This window comes from Grampus griseus (assembly GCF_964374135.1).
Source record: "Grampus griseus genome assembly, chromosome: 5".
Taxonomy (NCBI): domain Eukaryota; kingdom Metazoa; phylum Chordata; class Mammalia; order Artiodactyla; family Delphinidae; genus Grampus; species Grampus griseus.
Window position 1 is genome coordinate 35,488,796 of NC_138998.1, and position 25,273 is coordinate 35,514,068.

The 25,273-nt window shown below is 40.2% G+C and overlaps 1 protein-coding gene across 2 annotated transcripts in view; it reads left to right on the plus strand.

Moving 5' to 3' along the window:
• The first annotated feature begins 881 nt into the window (after nt 1-881).
• GMPS (guanine monophosphate synthase) overlaps nt 882-25,273 on the plus strand; it is a 99,103-nt gene continuing 74,711 nt past the window's right edge. Inside the window, exon 1 of one of the 2 annotated variants that reach the window (XM_082654779.1) lies at nt 882-941. In XM_082654779.1, coding sequence (XP_082510905.1) covers nt 897-941 — 45 coding nt within the window. In that variant the 5' untranslated portion in view covers nt 882-896. Of the gene's footprint in view, nt 942-2,207; nt 2,473-25,273 lie in introns of those variants that run through there. The other variant, XM_082654778.1, reaches the window with a different exon arrangement.

Genomic DNA, 25,273 nt, shown 5'->3' on the forward strand with positions numbered 1-25,273 from the left:
GAATAGTCTTGAACAACGTTTTGTTTCAGACTTGAGTTTGGGACCCACTATGACATTTAACATCTAACTGAGGTTGTATACAGTGATAGGGACCTGGAGCTCAGAAGAGAGAGCTGTCATGACATACAGCCTATTAAGGGGTTTTTAAGCAACTCTCTCTCTCTCTCTCTCTCTCTCTCTCTCTCTCTCTATATATATATATATATATATTTTTTTTTTTTTTGGTACGCGGGCCTCTCACTGTTGTGGCCTCTCCCGTTGAGGAGCACAGGCTCCGGACGCGCAGGCTCAGCGGCCATGGCTCACGGGCCCAGCCGCTCCGCGGCACGCGGGATCTTCCCGGACCGGGGCACGAACCCGTGACCCCTGCATCGGCAGGCGGACTCTCAACCACTGCGCCACCAGGGAAGCCCGCAAGTTTATATTTTTAAATAAGTGCCCCAGGGAAACACAGGTGAAGAATAAGATGAGAAGAGGGCTAGGAATGGAAATACTGAAGAAAACCAATACTTACGTTTCCTCCTATAGGAAAGATATACAAAGAGGGACAAGAAATGTGATGGAGAAAAATCATGGAGGTAAAAAGACACCTCTATGGTGCCCTGTAAGGACATACAGTTTCAAGAAGGAGGAAGGGGTGAATAGAGTCAAAAGCTTCAGAAGACTTAAGCTATAAGGATTCTGGTACATGCTGACATTCTTAGCTGTAAACACAAGTGACTACTAGAATATATTTAAATTAGGCATTATCTAATACAGATGGGGTTTAGCCAATCCTTAATGCCGGCACATCACATTCCATTCCATTCCAGGTGGATGTTAATGCAATTCTCCTATTGGTTACCACACTGTTCTCTGGATTGTTCACTCAGACCTATCAAGAGAACACAGTCTCCATGGCTTTAGAAAGTTCAAGTATCCATTTTTCACCTCGAAGAAAGGTAAGTAAAATACTTTCCTTGAGTGTGAGGTCCAGGAGGGCCTTGGGCCTTTTGATCCTGTAAATATTTTACTAACAAACTGTTTATCCCTTCCCAGGTCAGGTACCCCTTACCTCCTATATAGAGAGGCAAAAGCACATAATCTCACTGGGCCTCAAATTTTTTATTAGTAAAAGTGGATAAGAACATCAGTCTTACTGCACTACTTCCACGGGATTATTTAGAATAAAATGAGTTTTTGGAAGTCAGGGCAGTCTCACTCTAGCTCCTTAATACCTGGACTAGAGCTTGACACACAGCATGAGCTCAGCAAATATTGGCCATATTATAATATTAACTGAATATCTGTTAAAAGGCTTTGTAAACGGAAAGCCGCCCCAAGTGTTATTATTTATTCCCCAACCCTGGTTTAGACCCACAGGTGACCAAATTCAAGGTACTGTAATACTTGCATTGACGGGTATCAGTGAGTAGCTGGAGAGACTACAGTTCCTCCCTTTCCCACAAACAATCCAAATAAAAATACTGCTGTGCAAACAGAGCTCTACTCCGTCGGTCCAGTTTCCCACCAGGTTGCCACTCCCAAACCCCTTCCTTTTGGAAATTCTGCACCCGCTGTAGAACTTTTGAGGGACCTAAGTGATCAAATGTCACTTTTAAGTCCACGTTGAGGTCACCACGAAACTCTTCAAAGCAGCCTTGGCCTCCCCCATGACCCGCAACCTGGGATGAGGCCGCACCACCGGGTAAGCGTTCCCCAGCGACTCAGCTCTCTGGAGGCCTCCTCTTCAGTGTCACCAGCCTCTCTCGCATTAAAGGCTGCGGGCCGGCGGGCCAACAGGAAGCGAACGGCAGCTTGGGTTTTTCTCCGATGCCGGCTTTAGTGGCGGGGGTGGGGCAGGGCGCCACCGGCCTTCCTCTCAGCGCCTGCTGCCGGGTACGGGGGCGGGACCGGGGCAGCTAAGCTGGGCGCCGCGGGCTCCTCCTCCAAAGGGCGGGCCAGACAGGGGCGGGGGCGCGGCCAGGCGCCGCAGGCCCCTCCTCTTGTGGGTGGGCAGGCCTGAGACCCGCAGGTTTCTTCTACCGGGGGCGGGCCTCGGCGGTCCGGACGGACCTGGAGGCGGGGCCGGACGCCGAAGTCCCCTCCTCCAGAGGCGGGCTTATTGGGCTGCAGCAGCAGTGGCGGCGGCGGCGGCAGCTGCGGGTGTTCGCTGCTCGGCAGCCTAGCCACAAGGGCTCTGGCTCCTCCCAGTGGCCGGCCAGTGCGGAAGCAGGAGGCGGGGGCAGCGTGCGCGCTGCTGGTCTGTGCTCTCCCGCGGCGCTGGGGCCCGTGCTCCGCGACTGCTGCTCCACTCGGCGCTTCGCAGGCGGCCAGCTCCTCTCCGCGCCTCCCGCCCGCTCCTCGACCAGGCCTCCTCCTCAGCCCCGGCCCGTGGCGTCGACCCCACCGGCCCTCTCCCGCCCCGTCTCATCTCTGGCCGCCGCCGCCGCCGCCCCAGCCCCGATGGCTCTGTGCAACGGAGACTCCAAGGTCAGTCTCTGGCGTGGGGGGTCCCTGCCTCACCGCTTCCGGACGGAGGCAAGGCTCCGGGGCCGGGGAGCTACCGCGCGGGGCCCTTCCCCGCCTCCTCACCCCAGCCCGCCAGCGGAGCCCTGCGGCCCTGGCAGCGGCGCGTCGGAGAGCCTCCAGTCGGGGCCTGTGGCATGTTTTCTCCTCGGGAGCGGCAGGTGCTTTGTTGATTTTTGTCTGCGTGTCGGGGTTCCTGCGCCCGCTGAGCTCCTGGCGTCGGGGAGGGCGTCAGCTTCCCGTGGTCGCGCTGCTGGCCCCAGCCTCCCCCGCGTCGCTGTGGGGCTCAGAGCCCGCGGAGCGCGGTCGGAGGGTGGGGGTAGGGAGGCGAGCGGGCGTCTGTGTGTGTGTGTGTGTGTGTGTGTGTGTCTGTCTGTCTGCCTGTCTGTCTGTGAGGGGGGCTTCCTCAGCCCTTACCCAGCCCCTTCGGGAGTCGGGCAGCCTTTTGTGGAGCTCCCGGGGCCCGCCGAAGGCAGAGCGGGGTCGGGGCCTCGCGTGCGGCGTTGGAGCTGGGCGGGCCTCCAGTCTTCCCGCCACCCCGTTTCCCGCCTGCCCTCGGTGGGGCTCGCCGGGTTTCCCCCCTTGGGGTCCGCGGCGGCGAGACCGGCCCTGGATGAGGCCGCGTGACCGCGCGCCCTCTCCCCAAGCCCCCGTCAGCGCCCTCCCGGGGTCGGGGCCGGTGGCCGGAGGGTCGCTCACTCCGTTCCCCTCCCCCCATCCTTCTCCGAGGGATGGAGCGTGTGTCCAGCCCCGCCCCCATCCCGCTCACTCCTTATTTTTCAAGTTGGTTTGCGATGGGACCCGCTCCCGGCCTTTGCGAGCCCCTTCCGGGACGCAGGCCGCCGCCACCGCGCCCGGGAACCGGGGGGTCGCGAGTCCCGGGTGCGGGAGAAGTTAACTCAATGTGCCGAGTGGAGGGAGTAGTTTGGGCCGCCTCTGCGTTTCTCGTCACCTCCGACGCCCTTCTTCAGACCCTCTTCTTTCGTCTCGCTTCTGAATCGAGTACCTTCGCTTTCACTTCTGTGTTAAAATTTTCGTTGGCCTGGAGTTCTCTCAGACCCGCACAATCAGTGTTGTCAGCGGGAACCCGCGCGATTTTGAATTGCGATTTAAGCGAAATTTACCTCCCACACGCTGTTTAGGGCCCGGCTAAAAGAAATTACTTCATTACGTTTCATTCAGGATGTGTGGAACTTTAAACACCAGGTGGGAATTGGTGTTCTAAGTCAGGTAGAATTGTCTTTTCGGCAGTATTCTCTTATAAAGGTGGTGTCTAGTCACATCTTAGTGGGTCCTCTCCATTAGTAATTGCTTACTCTCTAGTAAACATTCAAATAAGTATTTGTTGAACAAATTAGTAAAGATTAAGGTAGCTGATAAACTCCTTTAAACCGAGGAAAACTAATGCTCAGACTAGTTGGAGCTCTTTCTCAAGATCATAAAGGGGAATGAAGACACGCTAACCCTTAGTTTTTGGCCTCAGAAGCTTATGTAAACCTCAACATACAGCTCTTTCCCGTACACTAGTTAACTTACAAAGCATTTTTCTTCTCCCTTTAATTTTGAGCCATAAAATCATTGAAAAGATTCATCTTTGTGCTAGTAGAGGAAATGACTGTGTTATTAGGAGGATTCAAACCTAATTTACAGACTTTGAAAAATATGTGCTGATTTGAAAACAGTATTTACACAAAATTGAGTGACAGCAGGAAGTTAAAAGATTCAGTTTCCAAGTTACCTGACTCCGGTGTACAGAACATACAGTATTCGTGCTAGCTGGTGTGGGTTTTTTTTGTTCAACTTGAATTTTAAAGAGAATCTTATAAGTTTGATATATCTGAGACCCAGGTGAATTGCTGGTTACCTTATTTTTATTTCAAGGTTCTTTATGTTTTGTAGCATAAGCAAGCATGTGTCTTCTTTTTTTTTCTTTCTTTCTTTCTTTTTTTTTTCCCCCCGGCTGTGCTGCTTGGCTGCTTGTGGGATCTTACTTCCCAGACTAGGGATCCAACCTGGGCCCAGGCAGTGAAAGTGCCGGGTCCTAACAACCGGACTGCCAGGGAATTCCCATTGTTGTTGTCTTTTTTACTTTACTAACAATTAGATGTAAAACAAATTGAAAGCATTTTCAAGAGGAGCAATCCAGGAAAATAACATTTCATCACATCTATGATTATTTCATGAACTCCTAAGGAGGGGAAAAAAAAAACCCTATAAGTAAGCCATAATATGTAAATACTTTCTGATGATATGATCTATGATGTGTCATTGATCATAAGAAACATTTAAGTAAAGAGATGTTTAAATATGGGGGGGGTTGCAGAGTAAAGTAAGTGAAATATGATATTCTGAGAGGTCCACCCAGAAATCTAAGTAGGCATCTATTTTCCATAGCTTACCACTGAAACCACCTTTCCCTCTGGTGTGAAATACAGGTACTGGACCCAAGCTTACGTTGTACATCTATTGTGCCTCTGACAGTTGTGTGTAAATCTTAGTTGATAAATTAAAGTGGGGAAAGAGCTCATTTTGATTCCTGTTCTGGTACATCTCAGTATTTTTCAGGGTTTTTGAAAAAGACATTTTTGCATGATAGAAATTAGGGAGAGACCTACCTAAATTCTGTAAAAGGATTTGGGCTGTTTTCATTAGTTTTACCCACAGAGTATCATTTTAGAGCTGGAAAGGACCTTTATGAGTTCTAGCTTCCTAAGCTGAAAAAACATAGCTGGCTTTTCTTTTTCTTGAGGGCCACTGTGGTTAACCATCCAAGGCAGAGATTATTCTTTTCCTTAAACAGCTGATATAATGTTATTTAGTTAAGATCTTATCTCACATAAACAAGAGCATAGGCAGTCAGCTTTTCTTTAAAAAGTTTTTACAACTATTCAGTGTTGTATATGAATATATGTATGTAGCAAACATTAGACATAGTAACTTTTTTCAGTTTTATTAAGGCAAGATTATAAGAGTAATGTTCTTTGGACTACTTGTCAAGTTTCCCACTTTTAGTCCCATCTAAGTCTTAGACTCTTTTTTTTAAAAAACATCTTTATTGGAGTATAATTGCTTTACAATGGTGTATTAGTTTCTGCTTTATAACAAAGTGAATCAGCTATACATATACATATATCCCCATATCTCCTTCCTCTTGTGTCTCCCTCCCACCCTCCCTATCCCATCCCTCTAGGTGGTCACAAAGCACCTAGCTGATCTCCCTGTGCTATGTGGCTGCTTCCCACTAGCTATCTATTTTAAATTTGATAGTGTTTATATGTCTATACCACTTTCTCACTTCGTCCCATCTTACCCTTCCCCCTCCTTGTGTCCTCAAGTCCATTCTCTACATCTGCATCTTTATTCCTGTCCTGCCCGTAGGTTCTTCAGAACCTTTTTTTTTTAGATGCCATATATATGTGTTAGCATACAGTATTTATTTTTCTTCTGACTTACTTCACTCTGTATGACAGTCTCTAGGTCCATCCACCTCACTACAGATAACTCAGTTTTGTTTCTTTTTATGGCTGAGTAATATTCCATTGTATATATGTGCCACATCTTCTTTATCCATTCATCTGTTGATGGACGCTTAGGTTGCTTCCATGTCCTGGCAATTGTAAATAGAGCTGCAATGAACATTGTGGTATGTGACTCTTTTTGAATTACGGTTTTCAGAGGGTATATGCCCAGTAGTGGGATTGCTGGGTCATATGGTAGTTCTATTTTTAGTTTTTTAAGGACCCTCCATACTGTTCTCCATAGTGGCTGTATCAATTTACATTCCCACCAACAGTGCAAGAGGGTTCCCTTTTTTCCACACCGTCTCCAGCATTTATTCTTTGTAGATTTTTTGATGATGGCCATACTGACTGGTGTGAGATGATATCTCATTGTAGTTTTGATTTGCATTTCTTTAATGATTAGTGATGTTGAGCATGCTTTCATGTGTTTGTTGGCAATCTGTATATCTTCTTTAGAGAAATGTCTATTTAGGTCTTCTGCCTAGTTTTGGATTGGGTTGTTTGTTTCTTTGATATTGAGCTTGCAGGAGCTGCTTGTAAATTTTGGAGATAAATCCTTTGTCCGTTGATTCATTTGCAAATATTTTCTCCCATTGTGAGGGTTGTCTTTTCATCTTGTTTATGGTTTCCTTACCTGTGCAGAAGCTTTTAAGTTTCATTAGGTCCCATTTGTTTATTATTTTATTATTTTTTTTACGGTATGTGGGCCTCTCACTGTTGTGGCCTCTCCCGTTGTGGAGCACAGGCTCCAGACGCGCAGGCTCAGTGGCCAGGGCTCACAGGCCCAGCCGCTCCGCAGCATGTGGGATCCTCCTGGGCTGGGGCACGAACCCATGTCCCCTGCATCCGCAGGTGGACTGTCAACCACTGCGCCACCAGGGAAGCCCTGTGTTTGTATTTTTTATAGAATTTTTCCTGTAATTGATATCTAGTGTTATAGCATTGTGGTTGGAAAAGATACTTGATACGATTTCAATTTTCTTAAATTTACCAAGGCTTGATTTGTGACCCAAGATATGCTCTATCCTGGAGAATGTGCCGTGTGCACTTGAGAAGAAAGTGTAATCTGCTGTTTTTGGATGGAATGTCCTATAAATATCAATTAAATCTATCTGGTCTGTTGTGTCATTTAAAGCTTATGTTTCCTTATTAGTTTTCTGTCTGGAGGACCTGTCCATTGGTGTAAGTGATGTTTTTAAGTCCCCCCACTATGATTGTGTTACTGTCGATTTTCTCTTTTATAGCTGTCAACAGTTGCCTTATGTGTTGAGATGCTCCTATGTTGGGTGCATATATATTTATAATTGTTATATGTTCTTTTTGGATTGATCCTTTGATCATTATGTAGTGTCCTTCCTTGTCTCTTGAAACATTCTTTATTTTAATGTCTATTTTATCTGATATGAGTATTGCTACTCCAGCTTTCTTTTGGTTTCCATTTGCATGGAATATCTTTTTCCATCCCCTCACTTTCATTCTGTATGTGTCCCTAGGTCTGAAGTGGGTCTCTTGTAGACAGTATATATACGGGTCTTGTTTTTGTATCCATTCAGCCAGTCTGTGTCTTTTGGTGGGAGCATTTAATCCTTTCACAGTTAAGCTAATTATCAATATGTACATTCCTATGACCATTTTCTCAATTGTTTTAGGTTTGTTATTGTAGGTCTTTTCATTCTCTTGTGTTTCCTGCCTAGAGAAGTTCCTTTATCCTTTGTTGTAAAGCTGGTTTGGTGTTGCTGAATTCTCTTGGCTTTTGCTTGTCTATAAAGATTTTAATTTCTCTGTTGAATCTGAATGAGATCCTTGCTGGGTAGAGTAATCTTGTTTGTAGGTTCTTCCCTTTCATCACTTTAAATATGTGCTGCCACTCCCTTCTGGCTTGCAGAGTTTCTGCTGAAAGATCAGCTTTTAACCTTTTGGGGATTCTCTTGTATGCTATTTGTTGTTTTTCCCTTGCTGCTTTTAATATTTTTTCTTTGTACTTAATTTTAGATAGTTTGTTTGATTAATATGCATCTTGGTGTGTTTCTCCTTGGATTTATCCTGTATGCGACTCTCTGCTCTTCCCGGATTTGGGTGGCTATTTCCTTTCCCATGTTAGGGAAGTTTTCAACTATAATCTCTTCAAATATTTTCTCAGTCCCTTTCTTTTTCTCTTCTCCTCTGGGACCCCTGTAATTCGAATGTTGGTGCATTTAATGTTGTCCCAGAGATGTCTAAGACTGTTCTCAATTCTTTTCATTCTTTTTTCTTTATTCTGCTCTGCGGTAGTTATTTCTACTATTTATCTTTCAGGTCACTTATCCATTCTTGTGCCTCAGTTATTCTGCTATTGATTCCTTCTAGAGAATTTTTAATTTCATATTGTGTTTTTCATCAGTTTGTTTGTTCTTTAGTTCTTCTAGGTCCTTGTTAAATGTTTTTTTGTATTTTTTCCAGTCTCTTTCCAAGATTTTGCATCATATTTACTATCATTACCCTGAATTCTTTTTCAGGTAGACTGCCTATTTCCTCTTCATTTGTTTGGTCTGGTGGGTTTTTACCTTGCTCTTTCATCTGATGTGTGTTTCTCTGTCTTGTAATTTTGCTTAATTTACTGTGTTTGGGGTCTCCTTTTCACAGGCTGCAGGTTCATAGTTCCTGTTGTTTTTGGTGTCTGCCACCAGTGGCTCAGGTTGGTTCAGTGAGTTGTGTAGGCTTCCTGGTGGAGGGGACTAGTGCCTGTGTTCTGGTGGATGAGGATGCATCTTGTCTTTCTGTTGGGCAGGACTGCGTCCGTTGGTGTGTTTTTGGGTGTCTGTGACCTTATGATTTTAGGCAGCCTCTCTGCTAATGGGTGGGGTTGTGTTCCTATCTTGCTGGTTGTTTGGCATAGGGTGTCCAGCACTGTAGGTTGCTGGTTCTTGAGTAGAGGTGGGTTTTAGCATTGAGATGGAGATCTCTGGGAGAGCTTTCCCCGTTTGATATTACGTGGAGCTGGGAGGTTTGTGGTGGACCTGTGTCCTGAACTCGGCTCTCCCACCTCAGAGGCATAGGCCTGATGCCCAGCTGGAGCACCATTACCCTTTTGGGAAGTCTGAGGTCTGCTACCAGCATTCAGTTGGTGTTCTGTAGGAGTGTTCCACATATAAATGTATTTCTGATGTATCTGTGGGGAGGAAGGTGATCTCCATGTCTTACTCCTCCACCGTCTTGAAGGTCTCTTCCTAAACCTTAGACTCTTTTGGAGTAGATGTAAGACCTGCCCTACCACCTTCACTGAGATGTTGACTACAGTATATCATACTTGAGTTAAAGGTTTTTTATTATAAATACTTATTGATTACATGTGATATAGAATCTTTAATGACATCTAATGTTGAAAATTTAAATCTGCCATTTTCAAATTTAAGTTTTGAACTGAATGAAAAGATGACCTGAGATTTTTATTTGGGGTTCATTGAGAATGGAAAAACTATCCTTCTATGATAACCCTATAGTACATTTTTTTCAAAGGTCAAAGTTGGATATTTGTTTTTCCTCCAGATTTTGTCCTGTCTGTTAAGGTATTCATCTAGAATGTAAGAGCTGTTACGGGCAAAAGGAATGTTTTTTATTGTTTTCTGTTCTTAGACTTGAAAGGTTTTGAAATTCCTCCAGGAACCTCGGATCACCTTGGGCCAACTTGTCTCTTAAGGAAAATAATTGTCTTTTAAGAATTAAAAAAATACATAGTTTTGTCCTATACTCGTTCAAATGTGTTTGATACTTTTTAAGGCTATTTAATGAGTTATATTTTAAAAGATGCCGTTTGAAGTCATGAATAATTATTTGCTATCCAAAACAATGGAGTTTTTCTTTGTTAAGGTACTTAAACTGTTTTCATGCCTCCTTCTAACCTAAACTCTGTTTAGATGCTCAAAGTCAATGAAGTCCTCAGGGTTAATATGTGATTCTGAAGCACTTTATGATTCTGAAGCACTTTATGAATCAACAAAGAAGTAATAGAACTTAGAATCTTTGTATCACATAGTTTTAGGTTGTATAGAATGTTCATCTCATGTAGAATTGGTTTGGTTTTTTTGTATTTGTTTAAGAATCACGGCAGTTCAAAAATAGCTTTACTGTAGTAATAGTGTGATATTAGTTAGTTTTCTGGTTGGCTGACCCTTGCCATCCCTTCGGGTTCATGGTTTTGAGGACCCAGGAGATGCTTTATGTAGTTATGTCTATGAATTCCCTCATGTAGTCCACTACAACTTGATAGGGAATAAGGTCGTTGTTTATTGTAGTGTGACCATATACTCTTTGTGTAAACTGGGGCACTTGAGCATGAAAGGAGATGCTAAAAATAATTTAAATTTATAATAATTGCTGTGAAATGTCACCAAATAAAATAAATATTTGCTGTATCGTGTAAATCCAATTAAATTAATAGCGAAACTACTGTAGCATTAAGTGCAGATTACTCTCTCTGTACATTATGCACAGGAATACACAGAGTCTCTTTCCTGTATGTATTTCACGAACACCTTACAAACACCTTACATATCCCACTGACCCAGCTGATGGAGGCCTGGAGGTTATGCGCATTTTGCAAGCTGAAGAATAGCTGTGGCACAACTAGCATGTACACCAAGTGGCTGGCCGGGACAGCAGCTTCAAACATTCTGCTATCAGCACCCACATCTGGATAGAGTTAGTGTCCAGGTGTACTTCTTTGTTCAGGAAAGGGTCAGGAAAGAGAGAGATGGGTTCTCAGTGGTTGGTTTTTAGATTGAACCAGAAGTTGAAGTGAGAACTCTGTTAACTTCACCTGTACTCCACAGAGTACTAGGCAAAGCCATGGTAGAAGGTGGAAGTATAAAGTGGAAATATAACAAACCCATACTATCTTACTTTAATGCAGTTATTCATAATAATATTTAAAAAATGAAAAACATGAGACAATTGTTAAGTTGGGTGGGATGTGGGAATAACAGCTCTAAATTAGTACAGTCCTGGGCAAACTGGGCCATGTGGTCACTCCAGTTATAGAGTACATATCATCCTGAATTTGGATCTTGATTTCTCTAGTGACATGTATTTAAAATTTGGCTAAAATTCAAGCCTAATGTGTATACATTAAAATATTTTTTTTCTGAATTAGTAACTATTCTGGGAGTTATTCTAAACTTCTTAAAAATTAAGTGTCAGGACTTCCCTGGAGGCGCAGTGGTTAAGAATCTGCCTGCCAGTGTAGGGGACGTGGGTTCGATCCCTGGTCTGGGAAGATCCCACATGCTGTGGAGCAGCTAAGCACATGTGCCACAACTACGGAGCCTGTGCTGTAGAGCCCGTGAGCCACAACTACTGAAGCCCGTGTGCCCTAGAGCCTGCACTGCAACTACTGAGCCCACCTGCCACAACTACCGAAACCTTCTAACTTTAGAGCCCGCGTGCTGCAACTACTGAGCCCGTATGCTGCAACTACTGAAACCTGCGTGCCTAGAGCCCGTGCTCTGCAGCAACAGAAGCCACCACAATGAGAAGCATGCGCACCCCAACGAAGAGTAGCCCTCGCTCGCTGCAACTAGAGAAAACCCGCGTGCAACGCCGAAGACCCAATACAGCCAAAAAAAAAAAAAAAATTCAGTGTCAAATTACTTGCTTTCTAAAACTTGAGAACCAGCAATGTTGAAACTGGCCAAAAGGTAAAATAATCTGCTCTAGTCTGCCATAACATTTGCAGAGGATGTTTCCCAAACCTTTAAAACTGCCTGGACATGTAAAATTCCCTATTTGTCCTGTTTGCCAACAGGTGAACAGAATCCTTTTTATTCTCAAAACTCAACGGAGGTTTACGTAAAATTAAGTCACCCTCACCTTGTTTGTAATTTGGAGAACTAATTCTTATTCTCTGAGTTTCGTTGTGAATGTAAATCAGGGACTCCAGAATTCTAAAATCCGCTTTGGACAACTTTTGGGTGAACAGTCCCTAATTAATTTGGGAGACTCTAGATGCATAAAAATGGTTGTGGATAGATCATTGTTTTGGTGTGTTATTGGTGATGGTGAAACTTTTTTATGCTGTGATTTTTCCTGCTTTTAACATTTCATGAAAAATTTCAGACAAGCAGGTTAAAAGAAATTTTAGTCAACATTTGTGTCCACCACCTAGATTCTACCATACTTTTCTCAAAAAAATTTATTTTTGTAAAAGCTTAATTCAGATATAATTCAAATACCATAAAATTCTGCCCTACCCCCGTTTAAATGGCACAATTCAATAGTTATTAGTATATTCACAGATTTGTGCAGCCATCACCACAGTCTATTTTTAAACATTCTCATTACCCCCAAAAGAAATTCTGTATCCTTTACCAGTCAGTCCTCATTCCCCCCACCCGCCGCCTCTCCCTCCCAACCCTAGGCAACTACTAATCTATTTCCTATAGATTTGCCTACTTTGGACATTTTATATGACTAGAATCTTACAATATGTGGTCTCTTGTGACTGGCTTCTTTTATTTAACATAATGCTTTCAAAGTTCATACGTCTGGTAGTATGTGTAAGTACTTTATTCCTTTATTAGCAAATAATATTCCATTGTATGGATATAGCACCTTTTATTTATCTATTCATCAGTGGATGGACATTGGGTTGTTTACATTGTTTGGCTATTATGGATAATGCTGCTATGAATATTCCTGTATAGGTTTTTATATAGAAATAATTTTTCATTTATCATGGGTATATACCTAGAAGGGGAATTGCTGGGTCATGTGGTAATTTTATATTTAACCTTTCGGTGAACTGTCAGACTGTTTTCCAAAGTGGCTGCAGTATTTTACATTTCTGACAGCAGTATATGAGGTTCCAGTTTCTCCACATCCTTGTTAACACATGTCTTTTTGATTATAGCCATCATAGTGAGTATGAAGTGATATTTCATTGTGGTTTTGATTTGCATTTCCCTACTGAAGGATTATCATGAGCATCTTTTTGTGTGCTTATTGACCATTTGTATATTTTATTGGAAGAAATGTCTGTTCAGATCTTTTGCCAATTTTGAAGATGGATTATTTGTCTTTTTACTGAGTTGTAAGAATTCTTTATTTTAGTGACAGGTCTCTTATCAGAAATATGATTTGCAGATATTTTCTGCCATTCTATATGTTGTTTTTCACTTTCTTAATGATGTCTTCTGCCAAACAAAAGCTTTTTAAAAAAAATTTTTTTTAAATAGGCCTAGCTAATTTTGTTTATTTACTTATTTTATTTTTGGCTGTGTCAGGTCTTAAGTTATGGCATGCGGGCTTCTCTCTAGTTGTGGCATGCGGGCTCAGTAGTTGTGGTGCATGGGCTTAGTTACCCTGCGGCATGTGGAATCTTAGTTCACTGACCAGGGACCGAACAGGCATCCCCTGCATTGGAAGGCGGATTCTTAACCACTGGACCACCAGGGAAGTCCCATAAATCTTCTAGTTTTCATGAAGTGCTACTTATTTTTTAAAATTTTGTCACTGTGCTTTTGTTGTCATATCTAAGAAACATTTCTTAATTCAAGATCCTGAAGAGTTTGTGCAATTGCCTATGCTTATTAAAAGTTTTATAATTTTGATTTTTATATTTAGGTCTTTCATCTATTTTAGCTAATTTTTGTATATGCTATAAGGCAAGGTACCAACTTCATTTTTTAAATTTGTGGCTGTCCACTTGTTGCAGTACTGTTTTTTGAAAAAAATATTATTTTACTTTTGAATGACCTTGGCACCCTCCTCAGAAATCAGTTGACCGTTTATTTTTGGACTCTAGTTCTGTCCCATTATCTGTATGTCATCCTTTGCCAATATCACATTGTCTTCATTTTGTAGCTTTGAAATTGGGACATGTGAGTCTGCCAGCTTTGTTCTTCTTTTCTAAGCTTGTTTTGGCTATTCTGGGTCCCTTGACTTTCTGTATGAATTTTAGGATAAGCTTATCAATTTCTGCAAAGGATTTTGATAGAGATCACATTGAATCTGTGGATCAATATGGGGATTAGTACTATCTTAAGAGTATTAAGTTTTCTGACGCATACATGGGATGTTTTCCCACTTATGTCTAAATCTTTCAGTAGTGTTACATAGCTTTTTAAGTATAGGTTTTGCACTTCTTTAGTCAAATTGTTTTATTCTTTTTGATGATATTGTAAGTGGAATTTTAATCTTAATTACATATTTGGATTGTTTATTACAAGTGTATACAGTTGATTTTTGGGTATTTATTTTGTATCCTACTACCTTACCAAACGTTTTTATTCTAATAGTATATTAATGGAACTCTCAGGATTTTCTTTATATAAGATCATGTCATCTGCAAATAGAGATAGTTTTACTTTTCCTTTCCATTCTGGATACTTTTAATTTCACTTTCTTGCTTAATTGCCCTAATTGCCTTAATTTCTTGCCTTAATTGCCCTGCCTAATACCTCATACTTTTGCATAGAAGTGGTGAGGGCAGAAATCTTTGTTCCTGATCTTAGTTGAGGGGAAAGCATTTAGTCTTTACCCATTAAGTGTAATGTTGACTGTGGGTTTTTCATATATGCTGTTTATCAGATTGAGGGCATTTCCTTCTGTTCGTTTGTTGATTGTCTTTATTATGTTAAGATGTTGGATTTTTGACAAATGCTTTCTCTGCATATATTCTGACCATCATATGGTTTTTGTTCTTTATTGTGTGGATACGTTAGATTAATTGATTTTGGGATATTAAACCAAACTTGCATTCCTGGGATAAATCTCACTTGGCCATGGTGTATAATCCTTTTTTGTAAGTTGCTGGATTTGGCTTGTTAATTTTGTTGATTTTTACATCTACATTCATAAGAGATAATGGCTTGAGGACTTCCCTGGTGGTCCAGTGGTAAAGAATCTGCCTTCCAATGCAGGAGATACGGGTTCGATCCCTGGTCATGGAACTAAGATCCCACATGCTGCAGGGCAAATAAGCCTGGGCGCCACAACTGCTGAGCTCATGTGCCACAACTAGAGAAGAGAAAACCTGCACACCCCAACTAGAGAGAAACCTGCGTGCCGCCGCGAAAGATCCTGTGTGCCACAACTAAGACCCGATGCAGCCAAAATATGGAAAGAAAGAGATAATGGCTGGGAGTTTTCTTGTGATGTCTTTGGTTTTGGTATCAGGACAGTACTCTGGCTTCATAGAATGAGTTGGGATACCATTCACCTTTTTTTTTTTTTTTTTTTGGCTGTGCCCTGCGGCACGTGGGATCTTAGTTCCCTGACCAGGGATTGAACCCGTGACCCCTTCAGTGGAAGCCGGGAGTCCTAACCACTGGACCACCAAGGAATTCCCTACCATTTACTTTTTACTAAACTTGCTTTGTGTGATCAGTTTTTGGACTGAGACCCTAGTTTACATTTTAGTGGATCATTTTCATATTAATGCATTACTGTATTGAACTGTGAGATATGTTCCTTCCAAGTCCAACATCTGATTGGGTAAAATAAGGCACAAGACTTAGAGCATCACACTGAAGAAGATAGCTCTTTTAGAGGTAATTGGTATACTTTGAGTGGATGTAGCTTGGGTTAGACTAAAAATTTTTAGGGATAAAAGTATAAACTTTTAATGGATGATTAATCAATCCACATAAGTGGATTTAACTTGATAGGTTTTTGGTTTTGAAACAGGAGTGGCTCTTACGTTTGAGTGAGTGTTGGCCTTGTTATTGACACCATGGCAGAGCTTGACCATACAGTGCCCCTGAAGGCTGAGGGTAACAGTTGCTTATTGTAATGTTGTCTTTCAGTTTGTGGAGAGAAATGGTAGTTTGAAAAAGGTCACAAATAGGTGATTTATTTTGCTTGTTTTTGTAGAGGTAAAAATGTACATGTAGTGAAGTGCACAGATCTTTAAGTGTACAATTCGAGTTTTGACAAAACGTAACCTCTACCCCAGTCAAGATACAGAACATTTCCATCCCTCCCAAAGTTCCCTCATGCCATTTGGCAATCAGTTCCTCCACTCCTTCAGCAGCAACCACTGTTTTGATTTCTGTATCTATACATTAGTCTTGTTTGTTTTTGAATTTTATATCAGTGGAATCATACAATGATTTTGGCTTCTTTTACTCACTATAACGTTTTTGAGATTTATCAATGTTGTGTGTATCAGTAGTTTGTTCATTTTTATTATTATGTAATATTCCACTGTATGGATATACCAGAATTTGTTTAGCCATTTACATATTAATGGCCATTTGGATTGTTTCCAGTTTTTGTGGACAGTTTTGTGTTTGTGTGGACAGTTTTGTGTTTCCAGTTTTTGTGGGTGTTCATTTCTCTGTATAAACACCTAGGAGTGAAATTGCTGGAACAGAAGATAGCCCCTGATAGATTTTGGTATTCCCCACTTCCTACAGCTTGGAATATATAGGCTGTAATAATAGGTACCTGATGCCTGGAAGAGATAAATCTTGGTATAGTAAAAGAAACTTTTAAAAAGTTGCGTTATAATATTTTATCCTTAAGGATATTTTTAAAGTATTTTGCTCAGCTGTATTTTAATCAAAATAGTATGTGGTTTGTGGACAAACAGGCTACTTTTAGACAGGTATATAAAAACCAGTAGAAATGAACCACTACTTTATTTGGTAGTAGCAATTTGAATTTTAAATTAAAAAATAATTTGGCAATAAAGTTGATAAAAATAAATAGAATTTGAAGCATTCTGAATTTAACAAGGTTGAATGTTTTAAAAATGCAACCTTGGATTTGGTGTAGTATTTTCATAGAAAAGCTATTTTCAGGTACTAGATAAGAAAATTTCTACAGGTTTGTCTGTGAGGCATATTATCCTGTCTAGTCTGGTACCTCTTGAGTTCACCAGCCCTAGCTCTCCAGAGGTTATTTAATAGTGCCTCTAAGTGGTTTCTCTTCCCTGATGTCTTTCCTTCATTAGTTACCCCCTTTAAAAAAAGAGGTAAGTATGCATTATATTTTAATCTTTAAAGCCAAAGATTCAGTATAATGTATATTTTGAAGTCAAGGTCGTAGAGAACTAAACTTAATGGTAGCCATTTTGTACAATTTCCCCTACATTCTTTTTTTTTTTTTTTTTTTTTGCGGTTACTGGGCCCCTCACTGTTGTGGCCTCTCCCGTTGCGGAGCACAGGTTCCAGACGCGCAGGCCCAGCAGCCATGGGTCACGGGCCCAGCCGCTCCACAGCATGTGGGATCCTCCCGGACCGGGGCGCAAACCCGCGTCCTCTGCATCGGCAGGCGGACTCCCAACCACTGCGCCACCAGGGAAGCCCTCCCCTACATTCTTATATATTTCTGCTATATATGGCCAGGGAAAGCAGAATCATAATTTATTATTGATTCATAACCTGCTGTGGTTGCTTTGGTGTTAGACAGCTTTTTAAAAATTTCACTTTAGGTAGTATTAGAAACATTTTCAGAAAGACAAGTGATGCTTACTTCTTGCGCAGGAGTTTGTGGGTGAGCTCGGCTGAGCTTCACTACTCTCATCCTTTGCTTGGATCAATAAGTAGGCTCTTGGTGTTTTCATGATGATGGCAGAAGCACAGGAGACAAGGAACATAGCTTGGTGCTTTGTGACCACCTAGAGGGGTGGGATAGGGAGGGTGGGAGGGAGGGAAACGCAAGAGGGAAGAGATATGGAACGTATGTATATGTATAACTGATTCACTTTGTTATAAAGCAGAAACTAACACACCATTGTAAAGCAATTATACTCCAATAAAGATGTAAAAAAAAAAATGGCTTAAGGCTTGGCACACTGTCACTTCTGCCCTCATTACATTGGCAAAAGCAGGTCTCGTGGTTGAGCTCAGGGTCAAGAGTGATACATTCTGCCTATAATAGGACAAACTGCAAAGTGGCATGACAAAAGGCATGGATGTAAGGAATAGTGAAGAATTATTAGGGCCAATGTAGTCTGTTACATATGGAAAATTTAAAAACATGCACAAGTAGAGCAAAGAGTATAATGTCTCTGTCACTTACCTCAGTAGTTATAAACATGTGGTCAGTTTTCCTTCACATACACTTACTTAGTGCCTCATAGTAAGTTACATATGTCTGTAAATCGTATCAGTGTTTTCTTAGGTCAGTGTCTCAAGGCAATAGAAATAAAAACAAAAATAAACTAATGGGACCTAAGTCAAACTTACAAGCTTTTGCACAGCTAAGGAAACCATACACAAGATGAAAAGACAACCTACAGGATGGGAGAAAATATTTGCAAATGATGCAACTGACAAGGGCTTAATTTCCAAAATATACAAACAGCTCATACAACTCAACAACAACAAAAAACAACCCAATTGAAAAATGGGCAGAAGACCTAAATAGACATTTCTCCAAAGAAGAAATACAGATGGCCAACAGGCACATGAAAAGATGCTTAACATTGCTAATTATGAGAGTAATGCAAATCAAAACTATAGTGAGGTACTACCTCACACCAGTCAGAATGGCCATCATTAAAAAGTTTACAAATAACAAATGCTGGAGAGGGTGTGGAGAAATGGGAACCCTCCTGCACTGTTGGTGGGAATGAAAGTTGGTGCAGCTACTATGGAGGTTCCTCGTAAAACTAAAATAGAATTACCATATGATCCAGCAATCCCACTCCTGGGCATATTCCAGACAAAACTCTAATTTGAAAAGATACATGTACCCCTATGTTCATAACAGCACTATTTACAGTAACCAAGACATGGAAGCACCCTAAATGTCCATCAACAGATGAATGGATAAAGAAGATGTGGTATATATACACAATGGAATATTACTCAACCATACAAAGAACAAAATAATGCCATCTGCAGCAACGTGGATGCATCTAGAGGTTGTCATACTAAGTGAAGTAAATCAGAAAGAGAAGGAATACCACATGCTAACATTTATATGTGGAATCTAAAATATGACACAAAAGAACCTATCTATGAAAAAGAAACAGACTCACAGACATAGAGAACGGACTTGTGGTTGCCAAGGGGGAAGGGGATTGAGGGAGGGATGAGTGGGAGGTTGGGGTTAGCAGATGTAAGCTATTACATGTAGAATGGATAAACAACAAGGTCCTACTGTATGGCACAGGGAACTATATTCAGTATCCTATGATAAACCATAATGGAAAAGAATATAAAAAAAGAATGTATATATATGTATAACTGAATCACTTTGCTGTACAGCAGAAATTAACAACATTGTAAATCAACTATACTTCAGTTACAAAAAAAGAGTTACATATGTCTTGTCTCTATTTTAGTAGGTTAAGATTGATCAGTTGATTCAGGGTGTTGCCATCTTATTCATCTGTTATCAAATTTCTCATCAGTCTTTAATGATTTTAATAGCCAACACCTAGTTCAGTGCTTCTCACAGATCTGCAATAAAGATCGAGTTTTTTAAAAAATTTCCAGTCCTACCATGACTGCTATTTTTATAAAATACAATAAACTTTTAGACAAATGAAACTTAAAACTCTAAGGCATAGAAAATAAAAGCCACAAATTTTTATTATAGATTCAAGGAAATAAAATTATTGTCAACTTGTTATATAAGTTTATGAATGCTTATACAAAATTTATGTACCTTTTGTTATTATGAACTGGCAACAGTTTGCATACCAGCACTGATCCTTTTGTGGACCACAGTAGCCTTAGATACATTATTTTATGAGAGATTGCAAAATGATGATATTCGAATTCTAATTCTGGAACTGTTTATAAAGAACTTTCTTTCACTTACTGCGTGGTTACTTATGGCAGAGTTGATACTAGAAAGGCAGAATGCATGCTTGATTCCTTCCCTAACTTTGACCAATTTTGTGCATAATTTTTTCAAGTTTTATTAACTCATTATTATTTTCAACAAAGTGTAGTTCAGGCACATGTTACAGTAGAAAGGGCAAGATGTAGAAAGGAGGTTGGGTTTATGAAGTATAATAGTTGCATCTTGAAAAGTGGACCATGTGCTAAATACTTGTGAAATTGTGACATTCTATGTTTAAACTTTAAAGTTTTTCTTAGGAAAAAATGTATAGACCTAAGCTAAAATTACTTCTTAAAAGTATTTTAGGAAAAGTAATTAAAGGTAAAATTGAGTCTGTTCACAAACTCAGTATATTTAGGAAGAGAAAGCCCTTTGATTATCTTTCATCTCTGCATGAAAAGTATCATCTAAGGTAATCTTTAGTATACTGATAGTATGGGGAGATGAACTGAAGAGAGGCTGTTTAGGTATATAAATCTATAATATTCTTTCTATTTCTTTGTCTCTTTGCAAAGAACCTTTGGTTCTTGTTCATGTGAACAGGCAACACACACTTGAATCACCATCTAAAGAAGTATTTTTTGTTAAAGTAGTAGATCTCAGTCACAGTTGGAATGCAGAGTCAGTCAGGAAAACTAAAGGTCAATATAAAGAAAAAATCTGTGAGGAGTATAACTAAACAGATAAGCATGGACATGGTTCAAAACTTTTCCTTCTAATATTTTAATGGTATGACAACAGTTGTTACTGAATGTTGTTTCTCTGTGTGTGTGTGTGTGTGTGTGTGTGTATGTACATTGCCAACTTTTAGAAGTAGGATGGTTTGAGCTAATTAAGAGTGGGTTAGATTTATCTAGAGATAACCTTGATCCTCCGTTGGCTAATGCTCATCATCAAATGGGAAAAGTAGCTATAATAAAACTTTAAGGATTGAAAAATCATGAGGTAAAGAATAGTGTACTTTGATTTTAGCCAACGGTGCCAAGTTTTCTTAATTATTTAATTTAAAACTGGCTACGTAAGTATAGTTTGTCAGCCAAATAACATTGCTATAACTTTCTGGAAAGACTCTTTTAGAGTCATTGAAATCCAAGGGAAAATATATAATTGATTTCAAAAGGTTTAAAAATTGGAATTAGAAATTGTAACACTGGAATAAATTTTTATTTCCCCTGAAGTTGGAAAATAAAGGTAATAATCAGTTGTGTGTTTATTTTCTTACCCAGTGATCATATGTATCAATAAAACCCATTAGAACTATATTTAGCATTAGAACTATATTTAATTTACCTGAGAAGTTGAAATTCCTCAACCATTTCCACGGTTAGAGTTTGTGTACATGGGGTCTGGCTGTCTTTAAGTGGGTGCTAGTAGTAGTATCTGAATCCAAGCTAAACCGCTTTTTAATTCATTGATTTAGATAGTACAGACTGTTCATTATGGTCAGGAATAGTGCCCACTTGAACTTGAAAGGAGCTGTTGGCACCCTTACACATAAGGGGAGAAGAAGATTTGGAATGACTTTAAAGAATCAAGAGACATATTTGTTTATTCAAAAGAAGATGAAATTGTAATCAGAACTACTACAAATTGGTTCAGTAAAGGAGAAAAAATAATTAAATTAAAAGCAATATGGAATTCATAGTAGCATGATCCCAGATAGCGTGTAGAAGCAAAGCAGGAACATTGAATAACTACTAGCTTGAAATCTCATTAAGGAAAAGTGTTTCCTCAACGTATGAACTCATTAACAAACCAGGAGCAGTAAAAGGCTAAGACAATGCTATATGTCACTAGGGACTTGTATTTCCCAAACCTGTTGAACACTGAAAACTTAAAAAAATAGTAATTTATTGAAGATATTTACTGAAGAGGTCTATAGGTTGCATACTTAGATTAAACAAGATAGAGAAAAATGAATGCAGACGAATTTAGTGATCAGAATTTTTGCTTATAATGCTTAGTATCTACAAATGTATTGAAATTATAAGACAAATGGAACAAAACTTCGTGATCTTAATTTAGGCAACATGAAATAGTCGATGATAAGTAAGTGCTGCTTAAGCAGATGTATGGCATCGTTTCCTAAAGGCATTTAATACATTTATTATGTAAAATGAACAATTATATAACTGTCACCTGTATTCAGTAATTGCACCTAGAATTTTTTATATATATTTCAGAGACTTAGACTTTTTTAAAACTTATATACTACTTAGGTATAGATAAAACATATCTATATATCTATTTATATGAAATAAATTAGTTTTAGTATTTCTAAACTTTCTTCATGTTTAGCCTGACTCTTCTGAATTACTTTTTTTTTTTTTTTTTTTTGCGGTACGCGGGCCTCTCACTGCTGTGGCCTCTCCCGTTGCGGAGCATAGGCTCTGGACGCGCAGGCTCAGTGGCCATGGCTCACGGGCCCAGCCGCTCCGCGGCATGTGGGATCTTCCCGGACCGGGGCACGAAGCCGTGTCCCCTGCATCGGCAGGCGGACTCTCAACCACTGTACCACCAGGGAAGCCCCTGAATTACTTTTTGACTTGAGTTGTCCAGGTCCTGTTTTTCCACAGATCTCTTATTCCATCAAGAATTTTGATGATTCGTTATTCCTTGTGAGTACTCAGTTACTTCTGGGATTTTTTTCCAGGCCACTGAGAATTCATTCTGGAATTTTTGACGCTAGCACTCCTTTGTTCTTACCAGAAGATGTCAATGTAAGTTTTTCAGGTAATAACCAGAACTCAGTCCTTCTTCAAATGGTTTTTATTTTTATTTTTTTAAATAATTTATTTATTTTTGGCTGCGTTGGGTCTTCGTTGCTGCGCATGGCTTTCTCTAGTTGAGGTGAGTGGGGGCTACTCTTCGTTGAGGTGCATGGGCTTCTCATTGCGGTGGCTTCTCTTGTTGCAGAGCACCTAGGCCCACCTAGGCACACGGGATTCAGTAGTTGCAGCACACAGGCTCAGTAGTTGTGGCACAAGGGCTTAGTTGTTCCGCGGCATGTGGGACCTTCCTGGACCAGGGATCGAACCTGTGTCCCCTGCATTGGCAGGTGGATTCTTAACCACTGCGCCACCAGGGAAGCCCTTCAAATGTTTTTTAAATGTTTTGCTGACTGAAGTGTTACGGGGTTGCACTTGTCCAGGCATACCACTACGAATAAGGAGCCACTACACTTTCCAGGGATCTTACTCATTCTTACTGTTCATAGAATGCATAGAGAAATGGCGTACTTGGTGAGATACATAAAGCTCCAGCATGGCTATTCTAGATGACTTTCAGCCATGCTCACCTGTATTTCTTTCCCTGAACTCTTGGGGCATCTTTCTGCTCTAAGGGAGATTTCCTGAGAGATTCCGTCCTGAGAGATTCTGGGAATCACCTTCCCTTAAAGGATTTTATGTCAAATTGTACATAACTATGACCATGGCAGTGACAGCTTTGTCATTGGGCTAATGGAAAATTTAAGATACAGCATGATTTCAGAGATGTTTGATTTCTTTCAGTTGACATGTTTGAGATTGATTCAGAGAGGACAGCATACTACTCTGTGGGACTGTGGAGAGTTTAAAAGAGCAGTTTAGGCTAAAGAGTAGACAAAGCCTCATAGGACTTGGAAAGTATTTTGGACTTTATTGAACTTTATTCTAAGGGAAAGTCACTATAGGGTTTTAAGCAGGGGTAGGACTTGAATCAGATTTTTTTTTTCTTTCAAGCACACAGTCATGTTAACCAAGTGATCAAAGTCAGTATTACCAGTAGTGGAACAAAGTGACATTGTGTCCTTGCCATTGTATGACATCAGGAGAAGGCAGTGTAAAATCATCACCAATATAAAATTGTTGCCAAAAAGTAATGTTTATCTAGAGTCTAATCATGAGAAAGGAAACCCATCCTGGTTGTGGGTCATTCTACAAAAAGCTACTCTGAACTTTTAAAAATGTCAGTGTCATGAAAGACCATAAAAATGTGAAGAGGTGAATAGTTCTAGATTAATGTGTGTGCAAAATGTGTGGTCTTCGATAGGGTTCTGGAATTAAAGGAAAAAAAAAAGCCATAAAGGTATTTGTGACATTTGGGAAAATTTGTGTATAGGTACTAACAGTGTTAAATTTTTTGGGTGTGAAAAAGGTATTGTAGTTATGCAGGGGAATGTTCCAGTTTGTAGGAGTTCCATGATGAAAAGATGTTTGGGGAGTGAAAAATCTACAATTTACTTTCCAGTTGTTCAGGGGAAAAAGTATATATATAGGTAGAAATAAACCAAATGTGGCAAAATGTTACTAATTGTTAAATTTAGTTGGAGAATGCTGTTCATTGTACCATACTTTCAACTTTTTGTAGGTTCAAAATTTTTCAAAATAAAAGGAGGGTATAACAAGCATATGGTAAGGTCAGGAGCTATAGTCTCTTTGTTTTAATCCTTTAGTTGTAGGCTCAAACTTCATTCAGCATTGTATGTGAGGTGATGGGCTCTTATGAAAAATCTTTGGTGAGGTTGATTCATCTAAAGTACCCGAGATGTTGGATAATTTTGTGAAGAAACTGTACTATTTTTTTAGTTATAGATGTGGTGAGATTAGATAGATAAAAGTCAAATTTCCAGTTGTCTTTTGGTAATGAAAGGATTATTCTGAGTAGTTGAGAATCTCAGATCACTAAAATGGGTGTGGGTGGGTATTTTTTAAATCTTTCTTAACCCTAAAACTTTTAATTTTATTTCAACAATTGAAGGCTCCTAATTTGAAAGGGCTTTTTTTTTTTTTTTTGCGGTACGCGGGCCTCTCACTGCCATGGCCTCTCCCAGTTGCCAAGCGCAGGCTCAGCGGCCATGGCTCATGGGCCCAGCTGCTCTGCGGCATGTGGGACCCTCCCAGACCAGGGCGCGAACCCATGTCCCCTGCACCGGCAGGCGTACTCTCAACCACTGCGCCACCAGGGAAGCCCCAAAAGGGATTTTAAAGGCAATTACACGAATAAGTTTGGTATTGATGAAATTCAATTTCAAAAATCGTTTATATAGTATAATAGTTCTTTTCTTGGAGACATCAACAGAACATTATTTCACTCATGATGGAAACTTTTTAAAGTAATAAAGCTTACCCCTTTTAAGTACCAAAATATTAAAAAGTAAAATAACTTTGAAGGTAGTCTTCCAGAAATATAATGCATATTTAACCACTTTCCTTCTGCAGTGCTAATTATTTTGGGGTTTGAAAAGACTTACATTTTAGTCCTATCCCCAGGCAACTGGCATTTTCTTCATCTGTAAAACAAATACATTATGAATAAGAAAATATGTAAGACACCTGAAATAAAAGGTACAGACTCTTAGTTCCCTTCTTTTGCTTTATTTAAAAAATATTTATTGTAAAATAAGACACATGTAAAGAAAACTACACGCAACAAATGTGTAGTTGAGTGAGATATAAGTTTTTAACCAATATATTCAAAGGGTTTTT